Genomic DNA, 21,172 nt, shown 5'->3' on the forward strand with positions numbered 1-21,172 from the left:
GGTCAGGATTTAAGCCACTAGAGCTGTGACTCCACAGGCCTCAAGGCATACACCAACCACCTGCAAGATTCATGGGAAAAGGACCGCACAGTGGAGGAGCACTAAGGGCATTTTAATACTTTCTCATAAGCACTGGCCATTGGCTGCTGTCTGAGACTGGATAACGGACTAGAGGGACTCTGGTTTGATCCACTATGGCAGTTCCTACTGCTCTGCAACTGTAGGTTTAAGACATGCAGCCACACAGGTAGCATCAGCAAGGTCTCTTCTCTGAAAGATGCCAAGAAGTCTTTATGAGAAAAGGAACAGCCACAGATACAAGGAGGCCAAGAAGAAAGAGGGATACAGTCTCAAAGTCCACTCATTCCTGGACCTGTTTGAGACCACCCACAAGAGAACCAGAGGGAATGGTGATTTCGTGCTGTGACCTGGTCTGAGATAGGGTGTACATTACAACCGGTTAGTGCCAATGAGTTTTGGTTACTACCAGCCTGGGCTGCATGTGAAACAAAGACCTGGAGGTAAAACGATATTGAGATAGTCATAGATTCTAGGACTGGAAGGGACCTCGAGAGGTCATCGAGACCAGTCCCCTGCCCTCATGGCAGGACCAAATACTGTCTAGACCATCCCTGACAGACATTTATCTAACCTACTCCTAAATATCTCCAGAGATGGAGATTCCACAACCTCCCTAGGCAGTTTATTCCAGTATTTAACCACCCTGACAGTTAGGAACTTTTTCCTAATGTCCAACCTAAACCTCCCTGCCCATTGCTTCTTGTTCTATCCTTAGAGGCTAAAGTGAACAAGTTTTCTCCTCCTCTTTATGACACCCTTTTAGATACCTGAAAACTGCTATCTTGTCCCCAGTCTTCTCTTTTCCAAACTAAACAAACCCAATTCTTTCAGCCTTCCTTCGTAGGTCATGTTCTCAAGACCTTTAATCATTCTTGTTGCTCTTCTCTGGACCCTCTCCAATTTCTCCTGAAACTCCTGAGCCAACAAATCACCACTCAAGACAAGATTTCAGCATTTATCTCTGCAATCTGGTGAATCCTGTGGTGCTTGATGACTAAGACATAGGGCATATTGGTACTTGCATGGGCAATGTCACTGGCACCATTAACACGAGAGTGGGCCTACTGAATGTGACCAAAGGACCCTGCCTCATCTCACCACCCATCTCCATTCTCTTCATATCCAGGGACTCTGAGCAACTTTATTATCCCCATGCAGTCTCAACTCACCTAGCGTGTTCACAGTGACCACCTCACTGAAGGCGCTCGTACCCAGTTTGTTTTGAGCCAAGACACTGAACTGGTAGGCAGTCTCTGGTTCCAGGGTGTCCACCAGCAACCAACTAGGACCAGTTGGTACCGGAAGAGACAGCCAGTCATGGGGTCCGAACTGTGCTCTCTTCATCCTGGCAAGAGAGAAGACAAACAACTCAAGTGGAGGTGCTTTTGAGGGAAAATGTGAATGAATGAAAGAAAGAGGACAGAGAGAGAGAGAGAGAGAGCCAATCCCTTAAGCAATAATGGAACTACCCTGAATGAGGGGCTGGGTTTCACATACCAGCAATATGTGTGGACAAGGTGCCAAGATTCTGACACCTACAGAAGTGAGTTGCCTTGAAACTGGGTCAGAGGAAAGACAGACTGGGACTAAAGACATTTGCTGGGCCAAGAGGCTCTCTACTCAGTTCCATGGTACACCCAGTCAGAAACCCACTTATTTACAGTGACACTCCAGCCAGCCCTCCCTCATTACATCAGGCCCTTAACGAAAAGCCCTTACAGTCGGATGATGGCCACAAATAGCACCTTCTCTCCCTGCTCTCTGTGGGTATTCAGAGTCACATCCTGATTACTGGTCATGACAAAAGGACATTTTGTTACTTTTTATTCTTGTTGTCGCTGCCACAGCTATGGCAGAGAGAGGTGGAGTCTATTCTGGCTCACACTTCATCAGCAAAATTAACTAAGTTCTCAACACAGAGCAATTTCCCCCCCACTCCCCTCGATGCAACCCCATTGAGACATGGAGCCAAATTGTGATACCAGTACATATGAGCAAACCAGGAACCACTCCAAAGAAACCAATAGTGACACTCCAGATTTATGCTGGGGCCAAGAAGAGCAGAATTTTACAGACAATTGGCCAGATTCTCGCTTAAACGAAGGCCCCTTTATGCCGCCGGAGCAATGTAAAAGGGTTTAAAAGCGAGAGTGAATTTTATTTACATTTCTGAGCAGCGTAAAGAGCCTTAGCACAAATTAGAATCAATCCTAATGGGTTTACGCAGGCGTTATGAGGACAGAAACGGTCCTCGATAATCTTCAGAACTGGTGATTAAGCACATGCCAGTTTGGGGCCTGGGGAATCAGTCAAGCTGGGATCTGATACCAGGATTACAGGGCTGGCAATGGTAGTTAGTGGGAACCCGTCACTCTCCCCTGCGAAAACGAAAACAAAACTCTACACCTTTTCACTTGGAAACGAGTAAAAATGTTTGAGACAAATAAGGAACACCTGGATGCAATTTTTAGAGGCATTTTTCAGACAGAACGGCACACTTTCGGCGCCATGTCACTTAATAAGAATAGCTGCACTTTAAGAACACAGAGGCCAAATTCTCTGAAGTAAATGGAGTTGCATCAGCGGAGGATTTGGGCACAGGTATCTATGTCCCATATTTCTTTCCCTTGATCTCCTTTTTTTACCCTCTGATGGTGGCTACCCTGGCCTCCCGGAGGACAGAGATTGCAGTTGCAATCCTCACAGAGACTTCCTGTGACTCAAAACACATGGCTTTTCAAACTGTGAACACCTGACTGCCATACCCACATCATATAAGATCCAGGAATCCAGCCAGAAGAGCAAAGAAAAGGGGTGATTTTAATGTATCTAGGGAGATGGCAAGAACGACAAAGCTCATTCAGTCTGGGAAGATAGGGGCCTCTTGGTTCTCAGCCTGCACCTACCTCTTCCAACCACTACTGCTCCAGCTCCTCTTTCCCCACAGTAAACTGGTAGCAGGCATCCTAGCATGTCTCCACAAAGGAAAGCTTCTGCCAGTGCATGGTCGCGGCCCCCCCCCCCCCCCCCAAAAATAGGAACTTACCTGTACAGTAACTATTGTTCCTTTAGATGTACGGTGCATGTATACATTCCAGTGTGGGTGTATGTACAAGCAATGCATCTGAATCAGAGGCTTTTGCCAGCCGAAGCCATAGGTGGCACATGCACCCCGTTCACCCCTAGCACCAAGCCCAGGGCATAAAAGGCATGTGGTTGCTGCCTCCCTTTGTTTCTTCAAACCACCAGTAAGTTGAAAAATGAAGTAACGGAATATGGGGGGGGGAGGGGGTTGTGGAGTATATGTGAGCAACACATCTTGAAGAGCAACAGTTACTGTACAAGTGAGTAACCATTTTTTCTCCTTCAAGTGATCGTGCACATATACATTTCACGGTAGGAGACTCACCAACAATTGCTACACAGGTGGAGGGACTTCAGACTACTTGAAGAGAAACCACAACATCGACTTGGCGAATCTGGCGCCATCCTGAGAGGCTTGAGTAATAGCTTAGTGCCCGGAGAAGGCACACATAGGGGACCATGTTCCAGCTTTACAAATGCCTGCTATAGGGGTGTAGCTCAAGAAGGCTGACAAAGTGGAATGAGCCCTATGGGAGTGGGCTGTTTCCTCAAATTTGAGGAGAGACTTGCCAGATCATAGAAAAGCTTGATACAGTGCGAAATCCAGCGTGAAATACGCTGGGCTGTAACAGATTGCCCTGTCATCATCTCAGCATAGACTACCAATAGTCTAGGAGAGGATCTGAAAGAAAGAGTGTGTGGTCCAGGTAAAATGCCACAATACCCAAGAAATGGAGCTTCTCTCCAGTTTTGGAAGAATAAAGCTTTGGAAAGAACTTGGTTGTCTTGATAAATTTGTTTGGCTTTCTTAAGTCCAGAATGGCCAAAGACCGCCTCTTTTTCTAGGCGATCAGGAGGTGGCAGGAATAGAAACCTTTCCCTCTGTGATAAGGAACTTCCTCTATTGTTCCCAATGTTCATTAATGTACTTCTTGGTCTAAAAACAATCTCATGAGATTGGTCCCTGAACAAGAGCAGAGACGATGAGTTGGGGAAGGGGAGGGTGGTAAATTGGGTAACACATCCCTACTTTACAATGCCGAGCACCCACTTGTTCCTCTCAAACAGGGGGTCTGAATGCATGAGATGAGTCACAATTCGTACGTTGTCCTAGACAGTGCATCAAAACGCCTATTTCAAAGTCACTGAAGTCTGGTGAGAAGTGCCTGTTCTAGGCATCACCCACCAACATCGTCTAAGTTTTAGACCTCCTAGAGGTCTCTGCTGATATTAGGGCCTGTACTTTGTTTGGGGCTTAACCTGCTTCCTCTTTTGTTACCGAGGTATATACATGCAACAAACTAAGGCCACGTCTACACTACCCGCCGGATCGGCGGGTAGTAATCGAGCTATCGGGGATCGATATATCGCTTCTCGTCTAGACGCGATAAATCGATCCCCGAATCAACACCCGTACTCCACCTCGGCAGGAGGAGTAAGCAGAGTCGACAGGGGAGCCGCGGCGGTCGACTTGCCACTGTGAGGACGGCCAGGTAAGTCAAACTAAGATACTTCGACTTCAGCTACACGAATAGCGTAGCTGAAGTTGCGTATCTTAGATCAATCCCCCCCCCCCCCAATGTAGACCAGCCCTAAGGCTCACACAAAAGAGTCTTACCGTGCACGTTGCATCACCGGTCTGAGAGAACAGTTGAGCCCCTTCAAACGGTACAACTTCTATTGTATTTTGCATCTCTCTTGGAATCTTGGAATGCCAGAGGCCTGCTGTAGCCATCAAACTTAATGCAGTATCTGACACGTCTGACACACTGCTGCTTGGAGGGAAGTATGAGCAGCGACATGCCCTCCAAAAACGACGGCCAAGAACTGATCCCAATATTCCTCAGGCAGTTTGTCCATGGATTTGGAAAACTGCTGTCTAGTTAATAAAAGTATATTTGGACAACAATGCCAGACAATCTGAGACTCTTATCTGAAGGTTCACAATGGTCTATGCCTTTCTGCCACACAGATCCAGCTTTTTATAATCTTCGAGGTAGCCTTAGTGTGAGGCTGCCTGGAATGCTCATTAGCCACTGTGAGCACTAATGAGTCTAGAATGGAATCAGTACAGAAATAATCAAATTCTTGCTGAGGAACCTAGGCGTATCTGTCCGCCGATTTCACAATGGATGGGACAGAGACAGGTGTCTGCCAAAGGGCCTTCGTAGGTTCCAGTAAAGCTTCATTATTGGAAAGGGCAACCTTTTCAGGAGTGGGAGTTTGCAAAACGTCGAATAGCGCGTGAGGATTGTCTTGCATAAGCTCCGCTTGTGTTCCCAAAGACACGGCCACTCTCCTAACTAGATCTTGAAAAACTTTAAAGTCCTCAGGAGAAGGTGATGCTGACTTTGGAGCAATGGCCTCATCTGGAGAAGAGGAAGAGATATAGGTAGGCCACAGCTAAAAGCTCCTTCCCGGTCTCTTCTTCGTCTGTGGGTTCCATTAAAGAGAGGTTGTAGGTTTAGAGAAGCGTCAACCCTAGGCACTATAGGAACTGGAGAAGGTGACTTTCTTCTGGATTGAGTAACCAACAAGGTGTCTAGATATTTTAAGAGCAGGCCAAGGGGCCCAAAAAAGCCAGGGTGGACAGTCCAATCTTAACAGCCCACAATGGAGAATTCCAAACTGGAGCAGCCTTATAATAAAGATCTTGCTCTAGAGTTTGGGAAATCTTTAGAACACTGATGGTCTGGACACCTGAATGATCATGACAGAGATACGGGTCCAGGCGACTGTCTATCATGTTCAAAGTCCAAAGAAGAGGAGATGTAACTCTCTTCAGTAAAAGGAGCAGCAGTCGCAGGAGGAAGTCCCGGCACCTGGTGTTATCCCAGAGGAACTGAGGTTGATGATGAATTTGACAGTGCTGGTGGACGAGGTGGTCGGAATGCAAATAAACGAGTGAACATTGACAGTTCCCGCAGAGCTGATGCAGTACATACACCCATGAAGTGGACAGAATTGGCAGTACCATGGCAACTGTAGTCAATGGTGCCAGTAGTGCTGCTGAAGTAGAGGCCACTGAGATTGGGACTGGATGATGCAACAAAGGAGAGACCAGGAAAGGGATACATGAAAGGTCTTTTACTGCGAAGAATGCCTGCGGCAGCGAAGGTACCAATAGCAGAAGTAAGTGCTCAGCTGCTAAAGGTGGTGGTGCCCAAAACAGCTGTCTCGCTGGTAGGGGTGAAGGCACCAGTCTCAACAGCCCCTCTGGTGCCGGAGATAATGGCATCACCTCTGATGGTAACTGAGTGTCAATGCTTCCAACCAGCCCTTGACTTGGCCCTGGAGGACTTTTCAGAACCTTTTTGTGAAGCGAAGAATGAGACTTAACATCTCAGAGACCGAGAAGGGTTTTGAGCACTTCGAGGAGGCCTCTGGAGACAAAGACGAATGATGTTTCTCACCTGTCTTGGGTTTAGAAACTGGGGCAGCTGGAATGGTACTCCTTATGGATGAACACTCCATTGCCTTGCGACTGGGGCTGGGCTTTGAATGGTGACATATTGCCTTCTCAAGAAGATGTAATTTGAGGCGGAAATCCCTGTTTTTTTATTCTCATTGGGAAGGAGGTACAAATAAGACATTTGTCCCCACATGCCCCTCACCTAAGCAGATTCAGCAATGCTTTTGTCTGTCATTAATAGGAATCACAGCCCTGAATGTGACAAATTGTTCAAAACCCGAGGATTTCCGCATATTAAACCCACTACACTCTGACTACACTAAAACTAACACTAAGCTACAACTATACACACACACACACAATTTTTTTTCTCTCTATGGCTGACTAACTGAAGCTCAGAGAACGACAGGGAGCTCCAACTCTTGCCGGGGTGGTGAGAAGGAATTGAGGGAAGTGGTGCCCAGGCCCCTTTTATGCCATCACTTGGCACATGGAGAGTGGGATGCATGCGCCACCAATGGGTATTGCAAGTCTCGGTCTCAAGTGCATTGGGTGCATGCACACCTACAGTGGAACATATACATACACAATCACACGAAGGAAAACATCACCTATCCGAACCATTTGCAGAGAGTTCTGGACCAGAATAGGGAGGGAAGGGAACCTTTCAGATAGGATAGCCTCAGGTCTTTTTATTAATCCCTTCCACAAACCCAGTGTGAACAGGGTGACCAAAAGGTTCCCAGGTGTACTCATCAGGATTCATGACCTTGTGAGATTACATCCCCAAGTCATGGCAATGTGAAGTCATGGCAAATAATGTCACTTAAATGCCTCAAAGTGGCATCGGACTTGCAATGGGATGGAAAACAGCAATAGCTATGAACTCTACACCCCTATTAGGAATATATACTGCAGTGATAACCCCCACAAGCTGCAGTTTATAATCGTGTCAGAGTATTTAGAAGGGACTGCTGTAGAATATTTTATATATCTTTATTTATTTTAGAGAGAGAGAATTACAATGTACACAACACATGTAAAGCCACTAGCTATTCACCTGGGCAAGCCTACAAAGCAGGAGATAAGGGATGGGGAGAAGACAGTCCAGATAATGCCGCAACAGAGGGAAAAAGGAAGCATGAAGCTACGGAAGTGACCAAGTGGGGAACAAAGCCATATGCACAGAGGAATTCATCATACACCAGAACCAAAAAGTGCTGCAGAGAAATGAGAGTGGATAGAAAATCTTTCCTGTTTAACATAACTACCTTAAAAAAAAAACTACAGCTCCCAGAATCCTCTGTCACACCAGCAGTTGGTATGGGGGCAGGGAAGAAGCTGCTGTCAAAAATGTTTGCCTCATTCAGGTCTCCCTGCAGCATTTAACCCTGCTGCCTTCACGCATTCCCTCCTACGGGCTCCTTATTGATGCCTGGCCCAGGCCTCTAAGCTGTCAATCTCAGTAAGGCAGCTAAGTAACTGGAACGGCATGACACAGGAGGGGTGTTGGTTATAAATCCAGCACTGATCACCATCAAAGCATGGGGAAAGCTCTTCCCTAAAGATACTGCACAGACACAAGCAGCACGCTTGAGCTACCCAGCTGCTGTCCCCGTGGACTCTCTCCAAATGTCTCTGTGGAGCTGGACTAGCATTCACAGCACTCACTGACAACTAGAGAAGGGGGAAGAGCTGAAATGGAGTCTGGGCTACACATGGGACTTGTTGGTCCCCACCAGTGTGTGATCCCCCTACTAGAGATATATTCGGAAGGTGCTGATATATTTACAAGCGCTTTAAGGTCCTTGGATGAAATGCACTCTGGGAAGAAAAAAGTTAATAATAAACGGTGCTTTTTTAAAAAATGCCATTCTCCTGTCTCAGACCCACCTGGACAGCTAATAAAGGCAGAAGTAAATGACGCTTAGATCTTTTTTATAACGAGCAGCAGCCTCAGAGTCATGGCCAATTTTCCTCTTACCCACACAGATTGTAACATCCATGGCTATATGTGAGCTCCTAGCCTCCGCATTAGCCTACAAAGCCCCAGCCCCAGGCCAGGTCTCACGCCCATGGAAGGTGCTGTTCAAACCCACATAATACTATCCTAAAGCAGTACACCAGACCACAAAGTCTCACTGAAACCTAGTTCTGAAAACGGTGTGCTTGGCAGGATGGAAGTAACTTTTCCGCTCCCTGGAGCTTTAGTCTGGTTTGTTCGTTGGAAGAGAAATTGCCATTTTTGACAGAGTGGGTGAAATTTATAATCAAAGCATCCCAGCACAGCCAAAAGGGTGGGATATGGAATAACACTGTCAACACGGGGAGCTCAGCACAACAGGAGAAAACATTGAGTTAGAAGGATGGCAGCAGCTGCCAATAAGGACAAAGGCAAGAAAGAGCAGACTCCAAAGGGCTTGACCTGCAGGAAGTCTCTCTTTGAGGAGGGTCATATAAATACAACTGGGAGAAGAATGCATAACCTTTGCCTGGATTTCCAGTCTGTGAAGGAGAGGAGGGCTGGCATTGATAAGTGGACACTAATAACGAGCAGGAGCTCTGCAGCAGACAAGCCTGCTTTGGCTTTCTCTCGCCAATCCATCTGGCACCATATCCCACAGGGTCTCCCTGGCGGACACGTCCCATGAGCAGCTAATACTCAGAGGGATGACTTTCTACAAGGAAAGTAGGCTCCTCCTCCTCTACCCAGCAGTGGTTCCCACACCACACCGGACCTATGGTCCAACACCACTGTATTGTCCTTACACAAGGTTTGGGCTAATATTCCCCCATTTACACTGTGACGGTGTACCCCATAAGGCTTTATGGGGAGGGGGTGCTTATAAATATATGTATGACAACTGGAATATGTTTTGTGCTGCCTGTGCCATGTAATATATCTCTGTAAAGGTTATGGTCTACTATATCTATTCATCCTATTTGTACATGTATCTCATTTTCTACTTGAGGTTAAGAATATGGGCTGAATGCTGGCTTGGTTTCTAAGTAAGCTTTGTGAGGCATTTAGTCAGCTTCTTTAGGAAGGAATTCGCCAGGTTAAGTACCTGATCAGGAAACACTTGGAGAACAATGCATCTTGGAATGCTCCAATCCACATAAGAAGTCTTCCTGGAGACATGCAAGATACCATGTGGGCAATGGCTTCGGCCTGTAAAGGCTGAGTCATGCAGGGACATGTGACTTGCCCAGGTGACTCCAGAACTCCATCTTGGAGCTGGACTTTGCATAGGAGGGAGGAGGGGGGTCTCCACCCACAAAAGAGAGTCTATTTAAACCTGTGGGAGACCCCTCCATTTTGTCTTCAGCTGGCTAAAGAACCCCCCCCCCCCCCCCCCCAGGATACTTGAAGAAAACTGAAACAAAGGACAGTAACTACAGGGGTTGTGAGTGATTGCTGAACCCAGGCTAAAAGGAGATCAGCCTGTAAAAGGGAGCATTCTGGAACTAGTGAGGAACTTATCTGTCTCTAGTTTGATTAGACATAGATTTGCGCATTTTATTTTGTTTTGCTTGGTGACTTACTTTGTTCTGTCTGTTACTACTTGGAACCACTTAAATCCTATTTTCTGTATTTAATAAAATCACTTTTTATTTAGTAATTTACTCAGAGTATGTATTAATACTTGGGGGAGCAAACAACTGTGCATCTCTCTCTATCAGTGTTATAGAGGGCGAACAATTTATGAGTTTGCCCTGCAGAAGCTTTATACAGGGTAAAATGGATTTATTTGGGTTTAGACCCCATTGGGAGTTGGGCATCTGAGTGCTAAAAACAAGTACACTTCTGTGAGCTGTTTTCAGGTAAACTTGCAGCTTTGGGACAAGTGATTCAGACCCTGGGTCTGTGTTGGAGCCAGACGGGAGTGTCTGGCTCAGCAAGACAGGGTGCTGGAGTCCTGGGCTGGCAGGGAAAACAGGAACAGGGGTAGTCTTGGTACGTCAGGTGGCAGCTTCCAAGGGGGTTTCTGTGATCCAACCCGTCACATACACTTCCCCCTTCCACTTTTTTTTTTTTTTTTTTTAAACTTTAGTCTCATTTTGTTTGGGATCTCAAAGCAAATGGGGGATCCTAGCTTCTCAGGAAGTAGACAAAGAATCAGTAAGAGACGCTGGCAGCGAACAGCAGCAGCCGACATCCTCCTCCAAGGTGTGACGTGTTTCAAAAGGAAGGAGGTTTAATCATTCCTTCTCAAGGACATTTTAATCAGAGGCAGTTGTGTGAATTCTGCACTCTAAGCTCATTCTCTTGCTTGTTCAGATCTCTCTCTCTTTCTCTCTCATTTTCTCCCTCTTTCTATCCGCTTTCTTTTGTCTCTCCATGCTACTGCCCAGCCCCCACTTTCCGAGCTCTGGTACGTTGCTCTGTCTCAAGCAGAGCAGAATTTATCATGGGAAGCATGTATCCAATCTCCACGCTATCAGAAGACTCCATCTGGCCACATTAAGAAAAGAAAGAACGAATGAACGAAGTGGTGGGGAAGGGAGGGGGAAGAAGAAAACCATGGCTGAAACACAGAAGGTCGTCGTCACCTTTACGTTTCAGATTTCAGTTGACAGAGATCCTGAGAAGGAACAGAAGGCGAATAAGCTCAGCATCCAAATGAGACACTGGCCTGTGCTGCAGCCCACCACGGTTCCCATGACAAGGGTAGACTGCAGGAGCATCTCCACAGTCCACTACCCGTGGGGAAAAGGAAGGCTGGCTTAAAGAACAGCACTACAGGGGGGGAACGGGGGGGAGGCTACTTCATTCACAAGTGTGAATCTCTGACACTTATGTGCGAGTCACACCACCCCTGGCAGCCAGGTGCACGAATCCTGGTGCTATCATGCAGGTCCTTCCATGCCAGGAAGCTATAGATTGAATGCCGGCACTAATCCCTGTGCTGTGGGCCTCCTTGTGCTGGGATGCTGGATGTGGGAATCTTGGCACTACTGCGTAACGTGTGGATCCAGAAACACTCAAAAGCTATCAGAATTTGGTGTTTACTCTGGACAGGTGTTAAACAGCTTTTTAAATCTAGCAACAGTCAACTGTTATGGCCAATTATTATTGTAAAACAGAACACTACTGACAATTCAGGTAGAAAAAAATCAGAGTCCCTTTTGTTGCATCATTTGTTTCCATTAAGCAACTATCTTCTTCCTTAGAGGTCTTTGATTCTTCACAGAGCCAGTGGGAGCAGGAAATGGCCTTCGCCCTTAGTGCATCTCAACAGGTAGAAGTGCTTTTCATCTCAGAATGTAGGGTCCGATCCTGCTCCATTGAGGCCAGCTGGAATTCCATCTTTGACTTCAATGGGAGCAGGATCGTATGTTGTGGATGTGCCAGTGGGAGTAGGACGCAGCCCGCTTTCTTACAGCTGTGGTGGCTCAGCGGGGCTAAGAGGACTAAAAATGGAACAAAAACTTACTTGCCTCGCTGAAGTCTGCAAATAGGAGACGTATTCTGTGTAAGTCCTGAGTGGTGGTATTAGAAAGCTGGGAATGGGAAACAGGGGGTGGATCACTGGTGATTACCTATTCTGTTCATTCCCTCTGGGTCACCTGGCATTGGCCACTGTCAGAAAACAGGACACTGGGCTAGATGGACCTTTGGTCTGACCCCGTATGGCCATTCTTTTGTTCTAGGACTCTGAATACCCACAGGTAATTGTGGAGTAAAGAAGTGGCCTTTTGACGTAGTCACTTTCTTGAGAGTATACTTTAAAGTCTCTATATTTTCTGTCACTGATGTGGCTGTTAAGCATTCAAAACAGGATTTTCAGTTCATCTTTAACTAGGTTCAGGTGGGAATAACATAAAAAATGCAGGTGGGAATTAATATAAAAATGTATTTCCCCTCTAACATAAGCAGAGTATGTTTTCAGGGCTGACAGAAGGACCAAAGAATGGCGGACCTAGAGCCTTCTACAAAGAAACACATGCAAGGGCAAGGGGGTTGACAACTGTACGTGTCGAGACTTGTATAGCAGTCTCTCAGATCCATTGGCAGCGGTGATAGGAAGAGGGGGGAGAGAGAGAGTCCACCAGGACGAACCCTCAACTAAGCAGCAGCAGAGCATTCAGCAAAAAATTATCAAACCCCCACCCCCCTGACCCCACTCCTCCCAGCTGCCCACATTTCAACTGTTCTGGGTCACCAGGGCTCCACACAGCAAAAATTGTCAGAGGATGTAAGCGGGTGTAGCCCCATTCAAGTCAATGGAGCTATGAGGATTTACACTGGCTCAGAATCTGACCTCATGCTTTCCACAGCCGCCCTGGCCACGGGAAGCTCCCATCACCTCCTCACCCACCCCTGCTTAGAAATGGCAATGCCTACACCTGGCTCCAAGTTCTGGCTGAGGAGAAAGGAAACGAAGCAGAGAGCAAAGCATGCTGGGATAACTCACAGAGGGCCGTACCAAACTGAGAATGTCTGCTCGTATCCACCGTCATAGCCAGGCTCCCAGGAGACGTTGGCAGAGGTCATGGAGACCATTACATGCACACTACCCGGGGCATGAGGGCTTGTGCCTGAAGGTAGAGAGAAACTCAGTGTAAGAGGCAAAACAGAAAAATACATACACATACATGGGGCCAGTCACCAGCGCACCCAGAAGAATGGTAGCCCTTGGATTGTGGAATTTATGGTTGTTTAAAGACACAACAGGAGCCTAAAGAAATGGGAGCTTATTCTTAAGAGTGGAAGTACATTTTCCCCTGCCTCTGTGCGCTCAGAGGGCTTTTAAAACTTTACTTTCAGGAGGCAAGATGTGTCCCATTGGAGAATGCATCCAGATAGGTCAGTGGTGCCGACCACTTCGGTCTGTACTGGTGGGGATAATGCAGAGAAGGGGCCCATTCCAAGCACCAGCTTCTCCCAGCAGAAAGCATTATTGGGAAACATGCAGGTGTGCTGGACACACAGAGCTACTGCACACTTAGTCTTCTCAGCAGGCAAGTCCATTAATTAGAGTAACCACAAAGGAACATACTTTAGTATCTAGGAGCTCACAGGATTAAGAAACCCTCAAGATTTAACCAAATTGTCTTCTAACTGTGCCACAGCAGGGGAGGACACACTTGGCCAGCAAGGAGGGGAGCCCTTCGATCTGCCTCAGGACGTGGCCGTAATAAAGAGGACAGAGATTTAAAGACAGCACCACTGGAGCGTGAAATTAAAGGAAAACGTTGCTCTTCTTTTCATGGGAAGCATCCCTGAGTAATGCTTTTCAGACACACAGCTTGGAGCAATCAGACAGGAAACATGAACCTCTCTCCTGACACAGAGAAGCACACCCCTGCCTCCAAATTATCCAACAGCCAATCCATTCACAAGCTGAAAGCCCAGGTAATCGACTCCAGGAGCAAACAAAGGGTACGTCTACACTACATATTAAGGTGTGACTGTAGCCCACCAGGGACCCTGGGTATGTGCTTGGGTTACTAACCTGCACTCAAGTCCATGCTGCTGCACCTTCAATGATGTTACCTGCGGTAGCTAGATTAAAACTAGCACCGATATGCCTACCCACGCTACAATTACACCTTAAATTGCAGTGTCGATGCACCCAACGCCATCAGGGAGCCAGCCGCTGGAGATGCAGGGCTCAGATCAATTCAGAACACAAAGGAGGGTAGGGAAGGCTAGGAGAGGAATCCAAAGAGGTTTTCCCCACCCTCCCTCCCCACACACACACAGTCACAGCCAGTGTCCTATATGGAGGGCACCTGAAGGGACTAGTGCTGTCCTTCCCTCTCTAACCTCATCCCTCCCACTCAGCACCTTTTCCCACCCCTCAGCTGCTCCTCTGTTTCCCCATCCATCCCCAACCTCCTTTATTCCAGCTCAGTCCTTTCCTCCATGATCCCTTTGCCTGCTTATCCCCTTGCATGGCCTTTGCTGTCCCACCTTCTCGACCACACCTGCTCCTTCTCTTCTATTTCCCCAACCTCCACTCTTCCCTATTCCCCTTCAGTTATCCCCTCTCGCCATGCCCTCCCAAGCCCCCTCTCTCTGGCCCACCAGCCCTTGGCCTTCTCCTACCTATGACTGTAAGGTGAGTGCTGGCAGTAATGCTTGTGACCACATTGGTAGCGATGCACTCCCACTCCCCATGGTCGTCCTTGCTGAGGGATCGGAACTGCAGGCTGCCACCTGGAAGGGTGTTGTGCTTGCTTCTACTGGGCTTCCCTACCTTGAGCAAAGAACAGAGAGAGCAGAGGGGAAGAAAAAAACAACAACTCAGAAGCACAGTGCAAGGCAGCAGCATGAGGTAACACACTGTTAGCTAGGCTCTATGGTGAGACCCACAGAATACCAGCCGGGGGTCAAGAGGCTCCAGCACTGGGGCTGGCTACCAAGATCGGCAGATGGCAGCACGTTTACGGATTTTCAGTTAAACATGCCAATTAAAATGGCAGGATAATGAGACATAACGCATGCAGAACAGAGCTGTGTTTACACAACTTGGCTACACAAGCATAAACACACAGACATACGGACACCACGGACCTCAGAGGAGATTCAACCTGGGACGTTGAGCATCCAAAGCACAAGTCTCTCTAGCACTTGAGATAAAAGAGAACTCCTTTAGCTGCAAGTAGCAGGCTATTGTAGTCTCTGGTGCCAGCCACTAGAAGGAGATATGATCACACGCACGAAGCCAGAGTTTTATGTCAGTTAGGGTGAATGATATGGATGTTTGATTGCTCCAGTTGACACTTTCAGAACCTAAAATGAGTAACCACTTAGTGCCCACTGGAGCCTGCAAATGCACCATTAAGAACAAACCTGCCCAGTTTTAAAAATGTGATCTCCACCTTTTACCTGGTTCTACGTTTCCAGACTAGAGGTCAAATTTGTCTCAGCTGCAATGGTACAACTGAGTAGAGAATATACGAATGCTTTAAATAATACTCTGATTTACTCTTAAAAAGTAAATTGTATCCACCCCATAGTGTTCTTCAGTAAAGGTTCAAAAAGGACATTTCACAAACAGGGCTACCAAAGCTGGAACCATTTCGGAAGAAAAGCCTAGGTGTTTTGTTTTAAATGAAAAAAAAAGGTGGATCCTCTCTCTTTTGATGGCTGAGACGCTGGGTTACATAACCAGTGACATTCACACCCATAAACTGAAGTTGTACAAATCCTAAATCGCTTTGAAGTCCTCATTCTCCAGAATGTGTGCATAGCTTTTCTGTGGATTTCTTGTGCATAGCTTTGTTGGGATTTACTGGCCTGCTTTGCAATATTCTCTTTCAACACCTGGAACACCTGTAAAGGGCTAGATTTTTTTTTTTTTTTTTTTTTTTTTTGGGTGGGAGCAGGGTGATCAACCGCCCCAAGTGGCTACCAATGCTGAATCCAAGGCCTTCAGTGGCTTCGCCACAGAAGCCAGGTTTGAGGTGGCAGGAGCTTTCATGAGCCTGTAGTGTGTGTGAGGGCCTTTGGTTTTATGTTTTCTGCTGGAACTCGGATAAGTCCAGACTAGTCCTGACTGAAAACACTGGAGGATGACATACCCAGGGATAATCAAGGCAGAAGAAACAGAAAAAAACATGGGGCAGAAGGGGAGGTGTTGAAAAGCAGGAAAAACAAAGAAGAGGATTAAAAGAAATGAAGGACAAAGGAAATAAGATGGACGCGTTGTAGAGCAGTGAGCAAATCACTTCAATTTCTCATTTTCTTACCCGTGTCCATTGAGGTTTGCACTTGGGCTACTTTATTATCTTCTGCCTCGAACCCAGAAAAATCAAGGGCAATGCCAGCTGTGCATGGTCTTCCACCGTGAGCCGGCGTACCCTTGCACTGACTGCCCCAACATGACTACTTGATTGTCCTGGTGGGAGCCCTTCCATCTCCCACTCTTTCTCCTAAGCTAGATGTGGCGTAGTGCTTGGGAAATCCTAGCCCTGTACATCATGTATGCAGGGTTGGAGAGCTCCACAAAACAGCAGCAAATAGAGACGAAAGAGCAGTAAAAGGATGAAAGGCCTGGGGAGAAGGTCCTGCAGTAGGGACAAAGGCCTAAGCAGGTCCCACTGGTTTGACTGTTTTTCTAGAAGGAGAATGGAGAGTTGAGGGAAGGGGCACGCTGGGTAGCATGGAGGGGGCCCTGGGAAGCCCACAACGAGTGACTATATTGGCCGCTGAGGAATGACTATTGGTGCTACTGGTAAACAAGAAGTTTGTGTATTTGGGCAGAAGAACCAATCCAAAGGATGGAACTCTCCATCCCTAGCTGCCAGACTGTACAGAAGAAGGGGGAAAAGGCTGCCCTTCAGGCCAAAATCCACCGGGCTATCATAGCCATGGTCATAGAGCCATCCCATGACTTGCCAGTTCAAGAGCCCTGAATTAAAGCAGGATATGGAGACATTATTATGCCAACGCAGGCCACATCACAGGGGCACTTGGGGACACAGTTGAGACAAAACTAAGAATTGGAATGGAAAGCAATATTTATGTGCCCTCCGGAGGTGTTAAAGTAACAGGCTGATTCTTCACAAAGAAGAACACACGTGCGGGCAAATGCCCAAGGCTGCAGAATATACATTCTATGAGGAAACCAAAGCAGCTGCGGGATTGCACTAAAAAAAGCCTGATAGCTTCCACCGAGTGAGGGACACTTTCAAAAGTGCAGCCACGTCCAGTCACAGGGAACCCCTGCCCTACCATTGCCAATGCTCCATCTGCTGATGCAGCCAATGCAGCACCGTCCCAATCTAGCACCCCGGGAAGGTTATTCCATCCTGCAGGTGGCGACCCCAGCAGAAAGGATGGGGAAGCTTTGGTGAGTGTTCCTGAAGTTGATACCAGTGCGGAGCAGCCAGAGGAAGGGCGGGGGGGCTTGCTCAGCTTTGCAGATGCTGCTGTGAAGGTTTCATGGTATTAAACACTGTTGTCAGGAGCTGGGTTTCCCCCACCCACCTGCGGGACAGGACGGCAGTGGTGCAGCCCGAAGCGAAGCAGCTGTACCTGCAGTTTGTTCTTACCGGGACAGAGAGTGTGGCTTCTCTGTCTGCAATATTCATCAAAAGCCAAAGGCACTGCAGATTTGTCTGGCAGGCCGGGTACCTTTCTCCAGGCGATGACAGGAAAGGGGTCTCCTGCAGCAGCACAAGGGATCAACAGCTCCCTCCCTGCCTCTTGTCTGTACTCCCAGCCTGGTAGCACCGTGAAATAGGGTGGGTCCTGCAGCGGAGGAAAACTCAAGTAACCATCACCAAACACAATTGGCATGCGTACACACACAATCGCTCCTTGAAGATCTACTCACAAATCAAGTTAAAAACTAGTGGGTTTTCATCAGGGCAGAATGATTTAAAAATCACCTGTTTTTTGTTTTTTTTTTTTTAATTCATTGATTTAAAATTAGGTTGGGGCTTTGTAAAACGAATTGCTTTAGCAACTTAAGCTTACAGCAAGTTATAAATGCTGGGAAAATTTCTAGAGGACCACTCAGCTGGGTATCATCTCTGAACTGAACATAACTAAATGTGGGGGGGGGGCAAAAATATTGGAAATTAAGGCCCTGAACTTACGAACACTTAAGCAGCTATGTAACTAACTTTTTTCTTTATGTTGAAAGCTTTAACAGGTTTACAGATATTGCCAGGTAAACTTCAAAATAAAATGTTAACCAACACAACACTGAGCTTGTCTTTTTGTTTAAAAAAAGATTATGCAGGAACTTTACTCCCAAGAACAGTCTCGTGGACGTCATTGGGAGTACGAATGTGCTTCAAGTTAAGCATGTGCATAAGTGTTTGCAGCATTGAGGGCTAAAAATTTATATTTTTTATAAAATCTTTTAGTGGCAAAAATCTTTGCTTTGATGGTAACTTATTTTGACTCAATGTCTTCACAAAGTTCTTGTGATTTAAACAAAAAAAACAAAAAACCCACAAACCAAAATTTCCAAAAATAGGAGCCTATGCCCATATTTATGCACCTAATGTGGGATTTTCAAAAGCATCCAAGTAACTTAGGAGCACAAGTCCCATTGACTTTAAACTATAAACCCTGATGGAGACTTATAACCCACTTCAAACACTGCAGCTTTCTTAACTTGCAAAACTTCAATATATATGAAGGTATTGTTGGTCACAAATCTAGCACAGGCTATTTGCTGATCAATTTTGTGTTTGAGCTTGTGCACAGTGCAACCATTACTGAGGGCACACACTTATTTTTTACAGCATACATGAGCACTTGAAGTATGAAACTTCGTAGAAAAAAAGTGTAAAAATCTGAAACTACTAACTATTCGAAAGCTAGCTAAAGAAACAAGTACAAACCATCCAGTGCAGCAATTAAAGACTGTACAATGGAAAGAACTAGCGACGTGTAATTTTTTTTAAATCATTTCAATATAAAAACTTCATTCTTAAAAAAAAAAGATTTTTATCCATCCTGATTTTTATAAAACACATGCATGTGCATCAATCCCCAACACCACCCCAGAGAACTCTTCTTTGGCATGATAATTCCATCATTTAAGAAACTACTGAAAGTTTTCTGATTGCAAGGAATCGAACAGGTATGTTACCTTCAGTACCAGTCGGGCAGGGGGGGACTGGCCCATCGTACCCAGGGCGTTATAAGGCACACAGGTATAAGTGCCGAGAGCTTCCTCTGTTACCTCCTCTATTCGGATTGACCCATCTTCCAGCAGGTTCCAGCCAGAATACTGCAAGGCCAAGAGAGAGATGGGAGTTACCCCGAGGCCAATAGAAGTTATTGCTATCCATGATCCCAAAACATCCCCTCAATGTTGCCTGCAATGCTTCTGCAAACTGTCCAAATCTTATTACAAATAAACTTAAGACTGGATTAACGAGTCCCTATCATTTCTGGACTGGAGATCCTGTGTGTTGTCTGAGACCCTTTAGTCCCTTTTCTGCTCCCACCTTGCAACACCTTCAACTACAGCACAGCTGCTAACGATAGCTTCGTATCATAAATGGGATCCCCTTTGCAGATCAGACAAATGGGAATTTCATGGTCAGGCATTAGAACCTCTGCTCCCTGGTTGCAGAGTTTCTACCACGCTAGGACTTTTCTTTTTCAGCTCCTTGAATTTCTCTAGATTATGAAAAACCCACTAAGATGCCAACCAGATGATTAGAATAGTTTCTTCTGGCCCATTTGGACTTGATTAGCATAATGGTCTCCCTTCTGGACTTAAAAAAACAAAACACACATTTCTCCTCAAGTCTGCCACAAAGCCAGGCTACTCAAAGAGCATAAAAACCACCTTTAGGAGCCAATATACAGCAATGGAACATCCAGATGGTGCAAATGTTCTTCAAATCATTCCAGAGCTCCTTAACCTCTACAGTTTCCTACCTCCAGGGAGCAGGGGCAAAAATGGTCTCATTAAGAGGTTTAATTTTATTTGCAATGTGACATCCTCACTTCAGAGATGGAAAATACCTGTACTGTATCAGGCCCACCAAGGCCATCATCCCAGGCACTAATGAAGGATTGCTGTCTAATTCGCTGGTGAATAGATTTTATTCAATCTAGTTTCTATTGTTCCAAGCAATGGAGGTGCCAGCACTTCTTTCGGGCGGACACTCCAAAACTGAACCAATCTTGATCTCGGGAAGTTACTTCCTCCTGATGTTCAGCTTGAGTTTTCTTTCGCTCAATTTCATGCCATTTCTCTCAGTCCAGCAATAACTTCTATTGGCCTCAGGGTAACTCCCATCTCTCTTGGCCTTGCATCTGAAGAAGTGAGGTTCTTACCCACGAAAGCTTATGCTCCCAATACTTCTGTTAGTCTTAAAGGTGCCACAGGACCCTCGGTTGCTTTTTACAGATTCAGACTAACACGGCTACCCTTCTGATACTTTACTCCCAGTCCTTGCTCCTGGACCGCCCTAAACAACATTTCTGCCATTTAAAGATTTGTACCGAGTCACGAAACCCACTCAAAACGCCATTTGAACAAATTCTTTTAATCCTTCCTGAGGATGTTGCTGCTGCTGCTTCTCTGAAATTCTTCCAACGCTCCACATCATTTTGATTCAGCTCCTCAGCAGTGGGGAAGAGACACAGAGTTTGAACTTAACATGACAGCTGCTGAAACCAATTTCGTCAACAGTGCTGCAGCCAAAAGCAGATGTGTTTTTTACTAAGCTAACATTTCTCCGGACCATCACCAGGCTTATGCCAGGTGCTTGGTGTCAAGTGGCACTGAAATGGTGAATCCCATCATTTTGCTTCTGCCTATTTGCTGCATACAGGCTATGGCTGAGATTTTGATACGTTACCTTAAATATAATGGAAGGTGTGTGTCTAAATCCCCTAAACTGTTTTGAAAAAAAATCTCCTAAGGTAACATATCCAATGTTTGTAAAGCACTTAAGATGCTATCTGTAACAACGGGTTTAAAAGGAAAACAGCGTGGCAATGTCACTACCTCCAGGAATTTACAATCTAAAGAGACACTTAGAATCACACCCAGAACCAGGGTTACTTTCCTTGTGATTTCATAAACAAAACAAAAAAGTCTCCTCTGAACGCAGTGGGGTTTAAATACTGCTTTAAAAATATGTTTGTAATCATTTTGCGGC

At 46.2% G+C, this 21,172-nt stretch overlaps 1 protein-coding gene across 1 annotated transcript in view; it reads right to left on the reverse strand.

Annotated features, from left to right (window-relative positions):
* The window catches only part of IGSF9B (immunoglobulin superfamily member 9B), a 98,711-nt gene that overhangs the window by 20,119 nt on the left and 57,420 nt on the right, over positions 1-21,172 (reverse strand). The window contains exons 9-13 of the mRNA XM_034754506.1: positions 19,141-19,281; positions 17,667-17,783; positions 14,634-14,784; positions 12,997-13,120; positions 1,251-1,426 (exon numbers count right to left, since the gene is read on the reverse strand). Coding sequence (XP_034610397.1) covers positions 1,251-1,426; positions 12,997-13,120; positions 14,634-14,784; positions 17,667-17,783; positions 19,141-19,281 — 709 coding nt within the window. The remainder of the gene's footprint in view (positions 1-1,250; positions 1,427-12,996; positions 13,121-14,633; positions 14,785-17,666; positions 17,784-19,140; positions 19,282-21,172) is intronic.

Source organism: Trachemys scripta, chromosome 21, assembly GCF_013100865.1.
Source record: "Trachemys scripta elegans isolate TJP31775 chromosome 21, CAS_Tse_1.0, whole genome shotgun sequence".
NCBI classification, from domain to species: domain Eukaryota; kingdom Metazoa; phylum Chordata; order Testudines; family Emydidae; genus Trachemys; species Trachemys scripta.